This window comes from Dermacentor silvarum, chromosome 9 (assembly GCF_013339745.2).
Source record: "Dermacentor silvarum isolate Dsil-2018 chromosome 9, BIME_Dsil_1.4, whole genome shotgun sequence".
Lineage (NCBI taxonomy): Eukaryota > Metazoa > Arthropoda > Arachnida > Ixodida > Ixodidae > Dermacentor > Dermacentor silvarum.
In genome coordinates this window covers 12,000,095-12,020,913 of record NC_051162.1, presented here as the reverse complement: position 1 = coordinate 12,020,913, position 20,819 = coordinate 12,000,095, and the positions used below count along the sequence as shown (strand labels likewise).

At 49.3% G+C, this 20,819-nt stretch overlaps 1 protein-coding gene across 4 annotated transcripts in view; it reads left to right on the top strand.

Annotated features, from left to right (window-relative positions):
- The window catches only part of LOC119465135 (leucine-rich repeat and fibronectin type-III domain-containing protein 3), a 197,818-nt gene that overhangs the window by 100,498 nt on the left and 76,501 nt on the right, over positions 1 to 20,819 (top strand). The window contains exon 1 of one of the 4 annotated variants that reach the window (XM_037725935.2): positions 1,710 to 2,500. The exons of 2 other annotated variants lie outside the window; for them this stretch is intronic. In XM_037725935.2, coding sequence (XP_037581863.1) covers positions 1,821 to 2,500 — 680 coding nt within the window. In that variant the 5' untranslated portion in view covers positions 1,710 to 1,820. Of the gene's footprint in view, positions 1 to 1,709; positions 2,501 to 11,911; positions 12,784 to 20,819 lie in introns of those variants that run through there. One more of the 4 variants, XM_049655948.1, reaches the window with a different exon arrangement.

Sequence of the window (20,819 nt, the reverse complement as noted above, 5' to 3'; positions counted from 1 at the left end):
GCAACACAGCAATGTCATACGAAGTAAGGTGAGCGGCTTTGGTAGCAATATGAATTGTAGTAAACATGAGCTGATTAAGTAAGCAGGTGTGCTGCGGCGTAAGTAGACCGACATGAAGAGAGACTCGATGACCACGAGAAGGCGCGTGTGAAACGGTGGTGTTGATGAGAAGCGCTTCCCGTGGGCAGCGCGTGCGAACGGACACACCTGTAGCGCTGCACTGCCGACCCGGGCAGCATTGCATGTGTAGCGTGCGTTGGAAAATGTGGCCCGACTATTACTAACTGATTGAACAAGCGTGGTGTGAGCGCGCACAAACAAACATGAATAGATCACACTGAATGACTGCAGACAACGACTGTCAAAACGCTGGCAGCAAGCGCATATATACGCCGCAGCAGCGGGCGAAGGTACGTGCGGTCTATCGCTTCAACGGAAACTGAGCGGCGAGTGCACGGCGCATAAAGGTCAGAGCCGTGTGGAGATAAGCGACGGTGCGAGCGAGCGACGAGCACGGTTGTTGGCAGAGTAGAAGTGCGCCCCCCCCCCTCCCCGCTCCCTCCGGCGCTGGCTTCCCGCTTCCTTGCTTGCGCGTGGGAGATTGAGTTAGAGCACTGCACGGGCTCGGGCTTACCCGAAAGCCCGGGCCCGGCCCGGCCCGTGGGCCGGGCCGGGCCGGGTAGAGCAGTTTTTTCACGGGCTCGGGCCGGGCTCGGGCACGGCGTGTGCTTTTTGACCCGGGCCCGGGCCGGGCTCGGGTTTTTTGACGTGGGCCCGGGCCGGGCTCGGGCTTTCTGCGAGTTATTCTCGGGCTTCTAAACTCTGAAAAACATGTATTTTTCGGTCTCGGGCCAGGTTCGGGCCGGGCTCGGGCTTAAGGTAAAAGGGTGGCGGGCCGGGCCGGGCGGGTAACGTAGATTATTTCCGGGCCCGGGCCGGGCCCGGGTCTCGCCATAAAAGTTTTGATCGGGCTCGGGCGGGCCGCCCAATGTAAAAACGGGCCCGGGCCGGGCCCGGGCCGCAAAAATCGGCCCGTGCAGTGCTCTAGATTGAGTGCGTTCGCTCTCCGTGATAGCGCGCGTCTCCGCACCCTTCCGCTTGGGCATACGGCGCGCGGCGAAGATTTTATCCATAGGGAACCTCGCGGCGACGGTGACGGCGACGCCGACGGCAGAAATCCGGTTGAAGTGTCCATATAACTGCTATCGCAATAATAAACACCGAAAACACGGAGCCCTAGATATAAACTACCTTGTACTTGTTCAGAAAACGTCACACACAATTTGCATCCTTGGGTCAATAACTGCGCTAACTGGCTTGTCAAAACAGCTATGTCAAAAAATAAGGTGGGACTGTTCACTTTGCGCCATACTGATAGGCGCAAAACAAACTGACGGTGAAAATGAAAGCGGTTGTCTCTTGAAGACATGGTATATAACATATGAACGTTCTTGAGGTATGCAGTGCTGTAGCATCAGATTACGTAAATGTTGCAACGCTTCTTCTCATGTAGATAACCTCAGAGGCTCTTGACATTGCAGCTGTTAAAAACCAACGTGAAAGGAAACCTGGGTTCAATTAGCATGGCGCGGCGATATTCTTTAGACCAGTTGACGTGGAAAGCGTAATGAGATCCACAAGGCAGCCAGTCCGGCGCGCACCGTGAGACCTGGCTTATCGCCGGCGAATTATCGACGAACCACCTTCATTGCGCTCAACCGATAAGGCAGTCGATTGTCAGGCGTTCCCTCGGCTCAACGCGAGGCATTGTGTGCTGGGACATTGGCGCAGCAAGCAGAACGCTACAAGGCGCCCGACCGATGATGGCTGCCGCTCTGGCTAGGCCGCTCCGCGTCACCTTGGTGGTCCTGCTGGTCTGTCCGGGGCTGTGTGACGCAAGATACCAGGCTGCCGTGTGCCCGTCGGACAGCATGATCCATCCGTGCTCGTGCACACGCGTGGCTTTTGGCATCCGAGTGCGGTGCTCGGGCATCGCCAACGAACACTCCCTGAGGATCATACTGGGGTACCTGAGCAGCTATAAGCTGAACGCACTCTCACTGGAGCACATCAACTTTACCTTGACGCCAGACCTGTTCGACAGGCTCGAGGTGATCGAGGTGAAGGTCATGGAATCGCAGTTTCGGATGGAGAACCCCTTCGAGCTACACGCCACAGGTGGGGTGAGCCGCATCGAAGCTTTGAATGTGAGGCAGTCGACGCTGGACCTGGGTGACAGCTCCTTGGCCATACTGCAGGGACTCAGGCGGGTCGATGTCGTCAACAGCGCCATTAGAGTTTTGAGAAGGCGCTGGTTCAACGGGATGAGCCATCTCGACCGGCTCGTAATTGAGCACACCAAGATGGGAAGCTTGGAAGACCGAGCACTCGCGGGACTCAACGAAGTGGAGAGGGTCGTCCTGAAGGCCAATGAACTCAAGTCACTTCGCAGGAGTTACTTCCCTGAACTGGCGGCGAGGTTGGCGCACCTGGACTTCAGGTAAACAACCGTACTTGTCGCGGTGATAGCATTTCCGTTTTTGTTTTCTGTAAGAAAGCGTACGCAAAACATTACTGGCGTGGCGGGAATATTCAAATGTATTTCGTATTATGTCAAGAATGTATTCTCTAAAACTGTTTATGTAAACAAAGAAAATAGCTCCAACCAGGACCGTAGACAGGATTTTTTTTCGAAGGGGGTCCACTTGCTGAAGGCCTGGACTATTTGAGGAAATCACCTATTTTTCAGTAATTATTTTCGGTAAAAATCCCAGGTTGTGTATTATGCGACTTCTTAAATACTATTTTACTAATAGCTGACAGCATGACAGCGCGAAGCGGGCCGTGCGTAGAGTTGTGGCTGAAGAAGGGGGGGGGGGGGGGGGGTTCGCAGGGGCGACACAGTCCGGTCTGTTTATCGGGCGCCGACTGTCGGGTGCGGTGTTCTCTGCTATTTTGTGATGCTCCGGGTCGCTTACGCGGCGGCACGTTCGGCCGGTATACGCAGCGCCGAAGGACATGGGCACGGAACGATGAAAATTTTGGGGGAGGGGGGGGGGGCGTTTTGCAGTCGTCGTCGCCGTGCTGTTCTGTATAAAGTCCAAGGGCGATAACCTCGTCGCCGCGCGCCGTGTGCTGTATGTGTGAGTGAAAGCATGCGAGCGTGCGCCGACGGTGGTGGCTCAATCTCGCGCGCACAAGGGTGGAAAGCGGGGAGGAAGCGCGCCGTCCTCAGTCGCTCGTAAGACACTAGCCGCGTTTATGTGAACGTGACAACTGGCGCATCGCATCGCATTAAATTTTTAGCGCATCGCATCCATGTAAACGGGGATAGTGCGCTAGGAAAGCGCGTCGCATTAATGCGTCAGACAGGGGGGGGGGGGATTGAGACGAGTAAGTCGACTTTCGCAGTGCATGTAAACGCGATCGCATCGCTTTAAGAATTACGGCCAATGCGATTTGCTGTGGATCTGCTGCGGTCGCCGAGCTCCGGCGTGGCGACACGCCGGATGCGTCTGCAAGCGCTCGTTTGCCTTCGATTTTCGACACCGCTACCATCGCACCAGGGGTGATTGATGCGCTGCATGTAAACGCTGGCGCATCGCATTACTCGTGATGCGCTAGGAAATGTGATGCGCTACTGTCGCATTCTGTCGCATTCATGGAAACACGGCTACTGGCGGGAGGAAGAGGAGGGGTTCCCTCCGGTGGCGGCTGCGTATGTCGTGGCCGCGCAAGCCCTATCTTGAAAGCGATCTGCGATGGGGACAGAGTGCGCCAAGTGCTGATAGCTTCGTGTTCGCTGTGTTCCGGCTGCTTGGTTCTTGTTGAAGCGAGAGGCAGTACGAAAGTCAATTCGCTCGCTGCTGCTGCCGCGCTTTCTCCCTCCAGCGTTTTGACAGCGAATTCCCGTGGTGTTCGAGTGAGATGTGTTCACGTTTTCTAGCTTGCACGCCGGACACCAGGCTTGTTAATTTAGTTAGTAAGCGAATATTTGCCAGTTCATACGGCAAATAAGCCTACTATCCTTACTTCGTATAGCTGTATACTAAGTTTCTATCGCAGTTGCAATTTCTTTCGAGCAAAACTGCGATCTTTTTATAGCGGTGTGATTAAGAAGTGTTCCGCGCTTATTTTCTGGGTCGAGCAGGAGCGGTACAGACGAAACAATATCCCTAACACCATGCCTCTCACGAAGTATAGAGGTTCAAGTTTGCTTTAAAAAATACAGCCATCAGGTTCAAGCACTCTGACTACTAGGGATGGCTATTCGAAATGACTAGTGTCACTTCGAAATGACCAGTGTCACTTCGAATTTCATTTGTATCGTGTAAAAGCGCACCTGTAGCAGTTAATTACTGGAAATGTGGCTGTGAAGTAATAGTTATAGTTTTCCTTTTTCTCGTAAAAATAGAATATTGAAGACGTTCTAAGAGACAATGTGACTATTTGGACGAAATTTTCATACAATGCCAAAAAGATGTATTTTGCCTGAATGTTAGCGCGAAGCAAATATTACGATGCAGGCACGGGGAGAGCATTCCATGTGCCGTGCACAGCACATTCCATGATGATGTTGATAATTTATATTGGCATCCCCAGCGAACCGGGGCGGCGACAAATAGTCCTCAGTCTGCTTGAGCTAATGATGTTCTATGGCACATCTCTCTGAGTCTAGCATTGTGCTCATCTCTTCTTGTTCTTTTGTCCCTTTATTATAACCTCTAATTCTAAGTTGTAATGTTGCCTATATGCCTGTAATGACCCCGGCTCTATAAATCTTGATTTCAAGCCAAACGCCAGCCTATCGACAGTGAAAGCGGGAAATGGATGGGGCTAACACGCCGGGCGTCCTGTAGCACGGGGCTTTACAGTACAAAGCTGAATTCCTCGCAGAGAAAAGGAAATAACATCTGCCTACCCTGGCCTACATAATACCGTGAATTGCAAAGAAGTGCGTCGGGAATATTTCGAATGTACGTATACTTGTTATTTCCGTAGGAGCCAAGCATCAATCACAGGTGCCAGCGCTTGGTGAAAACTGCCGATGCGCGACTCTGCGTCGTATTCGGGAAGCATGTACTTGTCTTAAACGGAAGTTTATTTTCCTGTTTGAAATTCGAGCAGTTCCGTGAGGCCGCTTTCGCTCCCAAATTTTCACCATAACCTGTACCAGTTTATGGAAACATACTCAAGTACGAAAATATGAGCGAAGAAGCCGGCCATAAGTAAGCCATGTGGACATATGCTTTGCCATGTATGTTTATTATGCCAACTACGATGCCTATCTCGTGGTGGCTAGTCAAGGCCAACATTTATTTTACCTGTATGTACTGTGTGTTTCGCACTCTCTTGTCCCGTCTTTTGCGCTTTTATACTCACAGATTATAAGCTTTACGCAACAGCCAATCCTTATGTATTGATTGTTTAAGGTTGGTCAGTAGTGCAAGGTATGTGGCAGATTGAGGTGTTGTGCCTTTTGTTAATTTGGCTGCGTTCTTGAAAGAGCAAGAAACTAACCTAATTATTGTGACATTGTGAAAACAGCGCTAGTTATACAAGACACGCACGATGACGAAGAAATCCAAACGTATAAACACTGAGCTCGTTGTATACTTGTGCGGCCCTTCGTCTTCGTGTGTGTCGTAATGCTTAGCGAAATATTCACTGTGACTGTGTTCACGCTTCAGGACGTGTTTCGTCGGGCCGTGCACACCTAAAAATTGGGGAAACGGAAAAATTTCAATCTACCCATTTGACGAAGCTACAAGGGAAATCCATACGAGCTACTCAGGAAAAATTCACCCGGTCGCGCTCAGATGGCAGACGTGGGCCGCCGGTGCCGCTGAGAATTGTTGTCGTTCTGGTCGCGCACTCCGTGGCACACGCTCGGTGGCGAGAGGTTCACTGTAGAGCGGCCCAATGCATTCATGGCACAGCTCGCTAAAGCGCTGGCGTGAAAGGCATTCATTGAAAAGTGGCATATACGCAGTGAATTTGTGGCCTACTAAAGCGTCGGGTTGCTCTCCTCGAGAAACTCTTGTGACCTGGGTTCGATATGGCTCAGCATCGGAGGAATTTGAGGGCTCTTTTATTGGCGGTTAGCATTATTAGGGCACTTGACGCATTATCCGTAGGCTATGCATTTCTGTATGTTTGTACGTAACCGTTCACCGGACTGCCTGTTTGACTGCATGGGTCGAACGAGTGGTCTATCGAGGGTTCGAAAGCCGCCGTCGGTGGGTCACTGAGTGTCCATGCGTGCCGCAAACCTCTATCACGTCGATATGGGTCGCTGTATAGCACGCGGGCAGGCACCGCTGTTCGAAGAACCTCTTTGACGCCCACTTGGAGCACTGCGTACGTGCCAGTAGATGCGTGCTGCTCTCCAATGAATGTCTTTGACGCCAGCTTGGTACAATTTCGGAGAAAAGAGTACGACACACGTTACAGTGTGCGTTTTCCGTATCTCGCACTCATTTCGCTGAAATTGTACCTCCGGGGCCAGCGTTACTCCTACCCCGCACTATGTAAATATATGCCGGGTTTTTCTGCGAAGATATTAGGAAAACTTTAAAAATGGCGCGGTTTCGCCCGAAAGGCGAAGCATCAATTGCGATAGCAAATTAGTAGAGAGCTATTCGGAGTAGGGATAGTAGTTTTATCGGCTGAATAAACTTGGACACATTCGCTTACTAACTGAATTAACAAGCGTCGTGTCAGCGCGCACAAGCAAACATGAATAGATCACACTGAATGACCGTAGACAACGACTGTCAAAACGCTGGCAGCAAGCGCAGCCGCCGCAGTGAGCGAAGGTTCGTGCGGTCTATCGCTTCAACGGAAACTTAGCGGCGAATGCACAGCGCATACAAAGGTCAGAGCCGTGTGGAGATCACTTTCACGATACGGTGCGGGCGACCACCGCAGCCGGCCAAAGTAGAAGCGTAGTTGTTGGCAGAGTAGAAGCTGCACCCTCCCTCCGACGCTGCCTTTCCGCTTTCCTCCTTTCGCGTGCGAGACTGAGTCGCCAGTTCTCCTTGCGCCCGGTTGAAAGATACGCATTTGGTACCCTAACACAACTTCGCACCCCCTCCCTCCCTCCCATACCCCCACGGCCTTTCGCGCGACGGAAGTCGTGTTTGCTCTCCGCTGTGAGTTCGCTCTCCGTCCTAGCGCGCTTTCACTGGCACATACGGCGCGCAGCGACGATTTTATCGCCAGTGGACTTTATACGGAACCTCACAGCGACGGCGATGCCGACGCCGACGTCAGAAATCCGCTTGGAGTGTCCATATAATTGCTATCGCAATAAAATCATCCTTGGCGACAGCACAACTATAATTCTTGAGCCGGATTGCCTAAACAGGCGGAGATTATTTAGACGGCAACTCGAAATGTATAATGAAATATTTAACAAACATTCGCTATACTTAAGTTTTAACGAAGTCCAATGGGAACGAGTCAATGGGAACGAATTGTCAGGGTGACACCAGAAGAAATACATTGGCGTTACAGTTACTTTTGAGCTTCAATGCATAAAACAGTGTTTTCTTACAAAAAGGTAACTGGAACAATAGCACATTATTACAGCAAGTGTGATGGTGCATATTTCGAAAATGATGTCATCCGAAAATTTCTTTCAAGGCGATATTCCTAGCAATCTCACGAGCTAAAAGTTGTAAATTACAATATGTGGCGTATGATAATGAGTTAAAACCTAATTAGCGATTTTTTCTTAATTAGTTGATCACGATATTGCATTTCTTGTGCAAGTAATGTCCTTAGTAAGGGAACACTCCTGGGGCGGAACACTCGAAGTGGCGGACATTACTTAAGGAGTGTGCTGGAGCACTCCAGCACACTCCTTAAGTAATGTCCGCCACTTCGAGTAAACCATGTGAGTGAGTGAGTACGAACTTTAATGAGGTCCTGAGGAGAATGAATTAAAGCGGGGCCGGAGGCCCCGTCAATCAATCCGGTGGCTCCACCGAGGTCGGGGCCGGTAGACAGAGTCCTTCGGCGACGGACCGGGCCCTCTGGACAGCCTTGAGCTGAGCGATGAGCTCCGTGCTTCTGAGCGCTGAGTCCCAAGAGGACTGGTCAGGAAAGTCCGTGCCCGCGTTGGCAGGGCACAGCCAGAGCATGTGTTCGAAGTTGCATTCGTAGCCGCAGTGTGGGCATTCAGTAGGAAGATCAGGATTGATCCTGCTTAGTGTTGTTGGTGTGATGTATGTCCTAGTCTGCAACTGTCTGTTAGTGACGGCCTGTGCTTTTTTGAGGTTTTGGTGAGGAGGAGGAAGAATTCTTCGTGCTAATCTATGATTTGAACTGATTTCGTGATATGATACGAGCGGGGTTGTCTAGATCCCTCCAGGCTGGGTTGAAGCGAGGGGGTGGACCGCAGACGCGGAATGTGAGTTATCGCGCCAGTTGGTGTGCCCGCTCGTTCGGATTACAGTCAGGAGGTCCGGAAATATTGCCCATGTGGGCCGAGAACCATGTGATGTGTGGGGACGTGAGGTTGTCTCCTCCCGTTTCTTGGAAGATTTTGTTGACAACCGTAGCTGCTTTCCTAGAGACGAGGGCCGCCGAGAAGGTTCTGATGGCGGTTCTTGAGTCCGAGTAAATGACGGAGGCTTCTTTGCAGCTTCGAAGGGCCACCGCGATGGCCATTTCTTCTGCTTCGTGAGTGAAGTTGGTAACCACCGTGGCTGCGTTGACGAGTGAGCCATGAGTGTCCACCACAGAGACCGCGTATGCGCCTCGATTCCAATATCTGGCCGCCTCAACGAAGAGGACTTGCGTTCCGTTACGTTTGATGTTGTCAAGGATAGCCTTCGCTCTCGCTTTTCTCCGCCCTTCGTTGTGGGTCGGGTGTATGTTTCTTGAGATTGGATCAAAGGTTATTGACCTCTTGGCATTTGTGCATAGTTGTGACCTCTCTGGTGGCATGAAGAGGGGCTGTATGTCTGTTTCTAGTAATATCTCGATGCCCGCCTTTGTGAGTGAGAGTCGACTAATTTGGGCGTTTCGCTGTGCTTCAAAGAGTTCTGTTGCCGTGTTGTGTAGCCCCAATTGGAGGAGTCGTTCCGTGCTGGTGTTTCTAGGGAGGCTTAGGACCTTTTTCAATCCTGTTCTGATTAGTGTGTCGATTTTGTTCAGCTCCGTCTTCTTCCAGTTGAGGAAGGGGGCGGCGTAGGTTATGTGGCTGATGAGGAAGGCATGAAATGCTTTCATGAGGTTGTTATCTTTCAGTCCGTCCCTTTTTCTGGCGACTCGTGATATGACCCTGGTGAAGTTGTGGGTGCTCTTTGTGATGCGTTTTAGTGCCTTCGCGTTGTCATTGCTGTAAGCCCCAATGACCGTGCCCAGGACCTTAATTGTGTTACACCTGGGGATATTTCCTCCGTCCCTGGTGCGTAGGTGAACGGGGAGGAAGCTAAGGGGCCGTCTCTGCCTGGGGCCTTGTTTGCACAGGAGGAGCTCTGATTTGCTGAGGGAGAGCTTCAGTCCCGTGTTTGTAAGGAAAGCCTCCGTGGTGTCCAGCGCTTGCTGTAGGTTCTGCTCCAGAGTGCCTAGCGGGCTGCTCGTGGACCAAATGGTGATGTCGTCCGCGTAAATCGCGTGCCCTACCCCCGGGACTTTCGAGAGTTTGTTTGCGAGATCGTGCATTGCGATGTTGAAAAGAAGCGGCGAAAGCACTGACCCTTGCGGGGTGCCGATGTTACCTAGCATGTGCTTTCTGCTTCTGATTTGTCCGACGTTTATGGTGGCCGTTCGGTTATCCAAAAACGATCTTACAAAATTGTGGAAATTTACTATAAGATCTAAAGTGCAGATTTCGTTGAGGATGTGTTCGTGCCTGACCATGTCGAAGGCCTTTGTTAGGTCGAGCGCCAAGATGCCTTTTACATCCCTGGATTTGTTGTCTATGACGGCGCTCCTGATGAGTAGCATGGCGTCTTGAGTGGATAGGGATTTTCTAAAGCCTATGAGAAAACCATGTCAAGGACTAGGAGTGTGCTATGTGCCAGAGGGGATATATAAAGATTTCGTAAATCTTAGTAGAAACAACATGCATTCCTTTAACTAGACATATCAGGATTCGCACGTCATCACATGTAGGACCGTATATCGTGGTCGTTTGGTTAACTAAATACATCATCGTCATCATCATCAGCCTATTGTTGTGTCCACGGCAGGATGAAGTACTCTCAAATTAGCCCTGTCGCCCTGTCTTGCACTTAGGTAGTCCTTTTTTGTTAATTTAGTCCATTATGCATTTCAACATTTTTGTGCAAGTAATGTCCGCCTCTTCGAGCAGACCAGCTCATGAACTAGAATTGTGCTATCTGCCACAAGAAACCTTAAAAAAATTTTGAAAGTGTTCGCTGAAACACCCTGTATATAGACCGGCCACCGGCGCGGTCTGTCTGTGACCAGGCCGGTGACTTGTTCATTTATCGGAGCCACTTTTCGCTCATTGGCGGAAGTGCACGTGGCGTCGCGTACACTTCTACAAATGGAAGCATCACCTGGCGCGCGGTCTGTCGGTGTGACCACGTGATGTTTTGTAGCATCTCCGGCCACGCCACCGGATTTTCTGCTTCATGAGCCATATAATGCTCTCTCATTAAAAAAACGGAAAAAAAGTGACGACGAAGTTTCAGGATTAGCATGCTGATTATTGATGCGAAAGCATCAAACTGCCTATTGAGCGAAAAAACCGGCGTCTGTCGTCTGGAGCATCAAAATGGCACCTAAATTCTCATTGTCTGCGACGCCACGTCACGTGCGCGCCTCGATGAAGCAGAGCGGGCGGAAGATAACACAACTGCTACCGCGCCAGGTCTTGCGTGACAGGAGAAGGCACCGCGGCGACGCGGCGTTACCCTCGATTCAGGAGGCCTGTGTTATTCGCGCGTTCCTTGTTCGCGAAAGCTCTAACGTGCGTTGCAACTTCGCCTCGGTAATCGCTATTAAGAAGTTATTGTATAAAAAGACAGAATAAATTAAAAATGAAAAACGCTGGTGGTAGGGAGTTTTGGACCTATGAGGAACGTTTTTGATGCAGCGCGAAAGGTAACACGTGCACAAGAAGGCACAAGTAACAAGACAACACACAGCGCTCTATTTACTTGTGCCTTCTTATGTCCGTGTTACGCTTCGCGCTGCATCAACAGTGTTCCTCATGAATCAGCAACTAGCCCTCATCGCTACCCTTGTCGGACCTATTACCCCACGCTCAGAAGCCGAGTTTTTTACCCATTGGGCTAAGCCAGTGCGTCCTACATACCAGGCCAATGCATTCTGCTTTATGACATCATGCTACTTGGACCGAAATTTCCATTGTCAAGCCCGGCTGACGTAAGCGGTGACGTCGAAATCGCCGCGGCTTACTCGGGAGCGTCCCCATTAGATTCGATGGCAGTCGAGCAAGGTATCTTAACGTCACCGCTAGAAGGGCACTGGCCCTGTGCTATCTAGCAGGCTTTGGCAACCGTCTCAACGCGCGCGCTGGCCCGCAAGGTGCTCATAACTTGAAAGACCGCTCAGTGGCATTCAAATGAACAATCATGCATTCACAACTCATAAACATACCAAGAGCTTGGATGGGCTCGGAGATTTTTATTAATAAGTACGAACATTTATGCAATAGTGGCGGCTCACGAAGCTAACTCGTTTTCTTTTGACGGGAAAAAAGCATCATCGCGTGACCCTATTTGTGGTCAGGTTCCAGCGGCGCAAGAATTATGATATCTAAATGCTCCCAAGCATCCTGTCAACTAAACCAGTTCAGAAGCTCACAACATGGATAGTGCACGGTCATACAGCGAAGGGAACAAAAGTCCATGATTTATCACCAATGTGCGTCGGTCGCCTTCAGAACGTCGTATGTGGAAGGCGTAATGAGATCCACAAGGTAGCCAGTGGGCTGGAGGGCTTATCGAAGACCCATTATCGACGAAACACGTTTATAGCAACGTAGATAAGGCACGCGCTATCGGCGCTCCGCCCCGCTCCGTTCCTAGGCGAGGCATTGTGTGTTGGGACATTGGTGCAGCGAGAAGAACGCGAGCGAACCCAGGGTGCTCGAACGACGATGGCTGCCGCTTCGGCTCGGCCGCTTCGAGTCGCGTGCGTCCTGGCGCTGGCCCTTCTGGGTGTGTGTCGCGCGAGGTACACGTCCGCCGTCTGTCCGTCAAAGAGCAACATCCATCCGTGCAGATGCACCCCGACCGTTCTGGGTATTCGAGTGATGTGTTCAGCCATTACCAACGAGCGCTCCTTAAGGTCCATCCTGAGCTACCTGAGCAGTTACAAGATGAACGCGCTCGCGCTGAAGCACATCAACTTCACCCTGACGCCGGACCTATTCGACAGGCTCGAAGTGGTGACAGTCATAGTCACGGAGTCGCAGTTCCGTATGCACAACCCTGGCGTGGTGCAGGGCAGGCGGGTCGCGAGTTTTGTGCACGACCTGGACGTACGGCAGTCAACGCTTGACCTGGGAAACAGCTCCTTGGCCATCATGCATGGACTAAAGAAGGTTCTAGTAACCAACAGTGCCATCCACGTTCTAAGGAGGCGCTGGTTTGACGGCCTCAGTGGTCTCTACGACTTCGAGATTGAAAACACCAAACTAGAACACTTCGAAGACAGAGCACTCGCGGGCCTCGACGTAGTGGAGAGAATTACTCTGAAGGCCAGTGAACTCAGGGCCCTGCGAAGGAGTTACTTCCCTGAACTGGCGCGGAGGCTGGCACACCTGGACTTCAGGTAAACTACTGTTGCACACACCCGCGAAATATGTCGCTTAATTTCGAGTGTTTAGATATTTATTTTCAGCAAGAAAGCTGAAACGCGACGCCATTGACAAAGCATATTGATTCGATGCTCCTTTTAAGGCGTTAGCATTCTTACGGTACTTCACGGACTTCCCGCTATCTATCTATCTATCTATCTATCTATCTATCTATCTATCTATCTATCTATCTATCTATCTATCTATCTATCTATCTATCTATCTATCTATCTATCTATCTATCTATCTATCTATCTATCTATCTATCTATCTATCTATCTATCTATCTATCTATCTATTATCTATCTATCTAGCTTTCTATCTATCTATCTATCTATCTATCTATCTATCTATCTATCTATCTATCTATCTATCTATGTTTCTAACCATTTTCACGCCAACCTGTGTTACTGTGTAGCCCACGGTCGAATGATTAAAGCATCGGGCAGCCGTGCTGAGGGAACAGGGTTCGAAGCCAACCGTCGGACCAACTTGAGTCTCGCAATGTGCACACATGCGCCACTCTTCAACGAACCTCTTTCCCGCCGACATGGGTTTCTGTAGATGTGGAATTGGGTATGTATGAAACTCATTGACACCGACTTGGAGCAGCGGGTATGTGTCAATCGGTCTATGCTGGTCTTGAATGAATCGTTTTGATGTCAACTTGGGTCTCTGGGTATGTGCCTGTAGGTGTGCGCCGCTCTACAATGACGAAAATACACTAAATTTATCCGATGCTGAGGGAACCCACATCACGCGGGTTCCTCAAAGACACCAACTCGAGGCTTTAGCAGGCAGCGCCATGAATGCACCAGGTATGTGGTGCTCTTCAATGAAGCTCTCACCAACTTGAGTCACTGAGTATGTGCCACGGCAGGCGACAGAACAATTCTCAGTGTGCGCAGGAACCGGCGCGCCACGCTTCTCGCCTCTGAGGCCACGCGCCTTGGCAGTGCCACTAGATGGCGCAGCGTGTCCAGACTGAGGCGCGAGAGAAGGCTGCATCATGACGCGTTTCTTAGCGTACGTGCACACCGGCGCGCTTTCGGAAGCCATGCGAGGGTTTCGAGGCCGCGCCGCTAGATGGCGCCGCGTTCTTAGGGAAACCATGAAGACAGTAACATCTACGAAGGCGATGACGCGCTGCGGTACATCACAGACGTTATTAGGGATAACTTCGGCACGAGAAAAAGCGTAGTTCAGACAACAGATCCAGCAACAACAGAGAGGCCTGAGAGATCAAAATTTAGCATAGAAAGCTTTTATTGGAAAAAGGCAACAGAAAATGTCCCTAACAACACGGCAGCAGGACCCGATGAAATCCCAATACAGCTAATCAAAAACCTCGGTCCAAAAAGCAAAGCACTGCTGACTAATGCCATAGAGCAAGTGATTAGAACAAAGAATATTCCCGTTGGATGGCGTGAAAGCAAGATGAATCTCATCTACAAAGGCAAAGGAGATAAGGATAAGACGAGCTCGTACAGGCCAGTTACAGTAACGTCGGTGATATATAGAATGGCAATGCAAGCCATAAAATTAGAACTGTCGAAGTGGGTGGAGAAAAACGGTGCATTGGGGGAACTACAGAATGGGTTAAGGCCAGGCAGACGCTTAGAGCATAATATGTTTGTACTAACTCAGTGCATAGAGATTTCAGTAGCTCAGAAAAGACTTTTATGGAAAGCATTTCTAGATATTAAAGGAGCTTATGACAACGTAGATAGGGAATTGTTGTGGGATATTCTTCAGCACGAAGGCATAGATGACGATTTCGTGGCGCTGCTGAGGGAGATATATCGAGACAACCAAGTACAAGTGGCATGGGAAGGCCGAAAAGGAAATGAAATGGTGGGAATTCACCAAGGATTGAAGCAAGGATGCCCTCTGTCACCATTGTTGTTCACGCTTTACGTCAAGGGCATAGAAAGACGACTGGAAAACAGCGAATTAGGTTTTGATTTATCCTACATGCGTAATGGACAAATGGTGCAACAGAAGGTCCCTGGACTGATGTACGCAGACGACATTGGGCTACTAGCGGACAATAAAAAAGATTTACAGATACTTGCGAATATCTGTGGGAACGCAGCGACAAATCTAGGCCTTAAGTTTAGCACAGAGAAATCAGGGATTATGATCTTTAATGAACACACGAGTAACTTCGTGGTGTCAATTCAACAGCAAGTATTACCCATAGTGAAGCAATATAAGTACCTCGGCGTACAAATAAACGAAGGAAAGAATTACTCAAGCAACCACCAAGATAATCTGAAAATAAAGGGGAAGCGGAATGCAGCAATAATGAAACACAGAGCACTGTGGGGCCACAATAAGTATGAGGTGGTGCGTGGAATCTGGAAAGGAGTAATGGTGCCAGCGCTAACATTCGCAAATGCCATTATATGCTTAAAATCGGATATATTGGCGGGTTTGGAAGTTAACCAAAGATCAGTAGGCCGGTTGGCTTTGGGAGCCCACGGTAATACGACAAATGAGGCAGTGCATGGTGACATGGGTTGGGCCTCTTTTGAAGTCAGAGAAGCACAGAGCAAAATTAGTTTTGAAGAAAGGCTCAGGAACATGGATGAAAATAAATGGGCGGCTAAAGTGCACAAGTATCTCTACATGAAAAGCGTGGACATAGAATGGAGGAACTCAGGAAGAGGTCAAGGAAGTTGGCAACCAAGTACAGGATAATCGAAACTGTAAATAGACAACCAGGGGTCATCAGAAAGAAAGTGAGAGAAATAGAGACCGTGAATTGGATGCAAAGAATGGAAACAAAAAGGACAATGGAGATTTACAAGAATGAGAAGAAAGAAATTAGAAGGGAAAATCTGTACGATAACACAAAAGGCAGTGCCCTGCTATTTGAGGCTCGAGCCGGTTGCCTAAGGACGAAAACATATCGGAACAAATATTCGGAACTAGATGAGACATGTGTATGCTGCAGTAAAGATCCAGAGACCACTCAGCACATCCTAAGGGAATGCGACGGGATCCACCCAGCGAGAACCGTAGGTAACGTGCAACTCCCAGAAGCGCTTGGGTTTAAAGTGGAAGGAAACATAAACAGATCAGCCGTAGAGATCAGCAAGAGACGATTAGAGTACTGGTGGAAAAAAAGCAGGGAAAAAATGGATACGACCTGATCTCTTAAAATCATAGGCAGCGGTACAAGGTAAATTTTTGAAAAAGAAAAATAATGAGAGGTATACAAAAATGCTAGATTAAGAACATGTGGATGCAAAGAATGGAAACAAAAGGACAATGGAGATTTACAAGAATGAGAAGAAAGAAATTAGAAGGGAAAATCTGTACGATAACACAAAAGGCAGTGCCCTGCTATTTGAGGCTCGAGCCGGTTGCCTAAGGACGAAAACATATCGGAACAAATATTCGGAACTAGATGAGACATGTGTATGCTGCAGTAAAGATCCAGAGACCACTCAGCACATCCTAAGGGAATGCGACGGGATCCACCCAGCGAGAACCGTAGGTAACGTGCAACTCCCAGAAGCGCTTGGGTTTAAAGTGGAAGGAAACATAAACAGATCAGCCGTAGAGATCAGCAAGAGACGATTAGAGTACTGGTGGAAAAAAAGCAGGGAAAAAATGGATACGACCTGATCTCTTAAAATCATAGGCAGCGGTACAAGGTAAATTTTTGAAAAAGAAAAATAATGAGAGGTATACAAAAATGCTAGATTAAGAACATGTATAGTATACCTGATTAAATCAAGCAGGCTAAGTGACTATTTGTCGCCGCCCCGTTTCAAAGGGGATGCCAATAAATCATCATCATCATCACCAGGAGTCATCAGAAAGTGAGAGAAATAGAGACCGTGAATTGGATGCAAAGAATGGAAACAAAAAGGACAATGGAGATTTACAAGAATGAGAAGAAAGAAATTAGGAGGGAAAACCTCTACACAAAGGGCAGTGCCTTGCTACTTGAGGCTCGAGCCAGGTTGCCTAAGGACAAAAACATACCGGAGCTATTCGGAACAAAAACATATTCGGAACTAGATGAGGCATGTGTATGCTGCAGTAAAGATCCAGAGACCACTCAGCACATCCTAATGGAATGCGACGGGATCCACCCAGCGAGAACCGTAGGTAACGTGCTACTCCCAGAAGCGTTTGGATTTAAAGTGGACGAAAGCATCAACCGATCAGCAGTCGAAATAAGCAAGAGACGTTTAAAGTATTGTTGAAAGAAAGGCAGGGAATATATTGATACGACCGGATCTGTTACAGTCATAGGTAGCGGTACAAGGTAGGCAGAGAAGTTTTGAGGAAGAGAACTAAGAATAAAGAGATGTATACAAAAATGCTAGAATGAAAGCATCCGTGGCACACCTGAGTAACTCACGCAGGCTCGGTGACTTTTTGTCACCGCCCCCTTTAAAAGGGAACGCCAATAAATCATCATCATCGTCATCAGCGCCAAAGTGGAGTGCCGCCTGCAGTACACGCTTCATACATAACTCGTTTCGACGGTGGCAATATTGATTCAATGCTAAACGCATCAAGTCCTACTGTTGGCAGGCGCCTGGACTCCCTAATCTTGCGTATGACGGACGCATAGCTTACATCTGCAACCGTTTTCAAGCGAGACATTATTTGCCTATTAATAAACTTACATGGCAGATAGATAAGTTCCTGTCTCGGCCTCGCTTGCAGCCCCTTGAATAACGCAGTTACGTGTACGATGATGGTATTCGAACGAAGCTCACTCAGCCCAACAGCCGAATGGTTTACCGACAAGGCCACATAAGCATCTACGGTGATAGAGAACGACAACCTTGCTACACTCCTTGCCAGGTGCAAGCGAGCTCTTTGATACACTTGGCGAGTGCGTCAGGTCGCAATCGATTTCCTTTCTTCGTGAGAGAACATGGGCCGTGTTCTGAAACGTTCCACTTCGGCGATATTTCGCCTAGGCGAAAGTCGCGTTCAATTTGTCAACCGGCTGCTTACCCATGACGTCAGCATACACTACCAACACGCGCACTCGAACGCTTCGCAAAACACAAGAGAGGGCGCACCGTGCGACTGCAGAGTGACTCGGGTGTGATGTTTTCGAATGTATCGGCCACAGTACGACGCAGGCGTGTTCGTTTATTCAGTACATGTCGAGAGCACCCACTGACACCGTAACGTCAAAGTGAGATATACCGGAACTACTAGGTGGCGCGACTTCTTTTCCGGTTTTGCTCAACCATTGACAACCAGCCAATCAGCGCGCGCCTGAAAGCCAAAAAAAAGAAAAAAAGAAATTTCCCCCAAATGGAACGTTTCAGAATACAGGCCCCATGCCAGTTTCCTCAATCCTTCTCTCACGGCAGCCAGCGTTTAGAGACGCTATGCCACTGTCTTCGGGAACGGCCGAGCATAGCCACTACTTTGAGGATCGGCCGAGATCATACGAAACAGGCAGTAACCATGTAACATTTTCTCACCGAAGTGCAATAAATCAGGTATTTGTTACGTTATATCATCATATCATATCATCATCTGGTATATTGTGCAACTAGGTGCTTCAATTTCATCACTCGATAGTTTGTCATATAATACAGCTTTATTGGGGTCATTGGAAAATAGAGTATTATAGTTTGCCGCTTTACTTACAATAGCCTTTGGAAGGCCGAACGCGCGATGCGAAAAATTACGATGGTCTCCCGATTTAAAGAGAGCATGCGTATCTCGCGTGCGTGTTTCCGGGATAGCTGCACACAGATATGGCAATGCTCACCGTTCCTAGAGGTGGGCATTTTTCAGAAACGTCGCCTGGCATGTTATATGCATGTATGGTATCATGCGCAACTTATCATACGAAAGAGTGCGTTTGTTTGCTTTTGTTGCGATAGAAGTTATATCGACGCTCGAGGTGAATTCACGCTGTCAGCACCGTTGTCGTGCTAGCCCGCTGACGGCGCATGCGTGAATCGCTCTTGGAGGTTCTGCAGAAACGCGAAGTGTGTTTGGCTGCAAAACAACCAAGCGACGAGGGCGCACCTCACTTCGGTGGTGGAGCAAGGACATTGCTGGTATAAGCGCTGTTCGCACGCACACAGCACCTTAGTGTTCCTGCTGATCTGCTGTGTGCTTGCTGTGGTCGGAACAGCAGAAAAAAATTGGTGTGGTTTAGCTGTGGTTAACCCTGGTTGATAGCGAAAGCTTCACTGCCCTGGCCCATTGTGGAGCTGTGGGCGAGGTGTGGTTTCGCAATAATATACAGACATGTTTGAAATGAATACAGCGTTTATTCATCTTTTTTTATGCTATATGAAGACACTGTGGGAATCAGTAAAGTAGTGAGACCTGGTTGCAACTTGCAGCGGGCCCAACTCTACTCGGGCAACGGTGGCAATGTCTCCTTTCAGGGTTCCGTAAAGGCCTAAATATAGTCCGATGTAGCGTGAACGCGCGCCCACGTTTTGTCACGTTGGCGAGAACAACAGCGGCTAAAGTTCGACCGATGGTTCGACGTACTGGCGCCACCAACCTGACCGGACGCGCGACCAATGCGCTCCGACGCGCCCGGCGTCTGATGACGCTCGCCAGCGTGCCGATAACGTCGGACTATAAACGCGCCTTAATGCTCTCTTGTGGTTTGACCTCTAGCTCTCAAGGTGAAAACTGTTGAGTCGCAGACGGCTGCCCGAGGTAGCGTAATGAAGCCTTCGCTTCAGAATCAAATTGTGGGGTTTTACGTGGAAAAACTACCATTTGATTATGAGGGACGCAGTAGTGCCTGACTCCGTATTGATTTCTACCACCTGGTGTTCTGTAACGTGCACCCGATGCACGGGCATTTTCTTGCATTTCGCTCCCATCGAAACGCGGCCGCCGCGGCTGGATTTTGATCCTGCGCCCTCGGGCTTATCATAAGCACAACGCTAAAGCCACGACACGGCGCGTTGTTGGTGCAGTAAGCGTCAAGCTAACGTTATATAATATTTCAGTGGGCGCTCACTAATGTCGACGGCTTCAATTCATGAACATTCGACGTGCGACGCTTGTAACGCCACTGGCAGCGCTTATCTCGCCAGCGCTTCGTGACGCCTGGTAGCTGCGCTGTTCCAACAGGAGTCGCCTTGAGTGCTGCGTCGTGCCAACATGTCGCAACCGCGTTGGAAAGACAAAATACCTTTCGTAACTTCATTTCCTTTCATAGACATTCCTCCACCACTCAGGAGTGGTTTGCCGCTAGAACAGCGTCGGCGGAGTTCAGATGCCACGCTAAACCTTGCCATCGCTTTCAATGCTTCGCCTTTCATGCAATGCTGCCAATTTGCTTTTATCGGCTTAAGCGCTTTGCCACAGCTGTGCGCGGCAGTGCATACTCGCATGCTTTGCGCAGCATTTCTTCTTTCAATGTGATAATCTTCTTCTTTCTGAGGTTTTACGTGCCCAAACCTGTTCTGATTATGAGGAACGCCGTAGTGGAGGTATCCGGATTAATTTTGACCACCTGGGGCTCTTTGACGTGTACTACAACGCAAGCACACGGGCATTTTTGCATTTCGCCTCCATCGATATGCGGCTGCCGCTCCCGGGATTCGATCCCGCGATCTCGCGCTCAGCAGCGCAACGCCTTAGCTGACTGAGCCACCGCGGCGGGTTTTCAATGCGATAATAATTGCACTATTACCTGAGGGATTCACAACTAGGGGAATTCTGGCAACTGACGAACTAACAAGCTTGTTCTGGGAAACTTTTTTGTCACCCTTGCCACATTACTGCATCCACTTCAACGGTTGTTTCGACAAAGTCATAAATAATGAAGTTGTTTTCAGTTCAATAAATCAATCGAATGTTGCTATTCAACAATGTCAGTACGCTGAAACAAAAGCCCGAACACAGTGCGAGCAAACAACGAAGGAAGGCGCCCGGAAACAGAAATACGAGCGGCAATCAGCACTCGCATTGCCGTTTTTCGTGTGCCTCATCCTGGTAGTTGTTTGACGCTCTGTGTTAGGGAAATTCATTGAGCAGT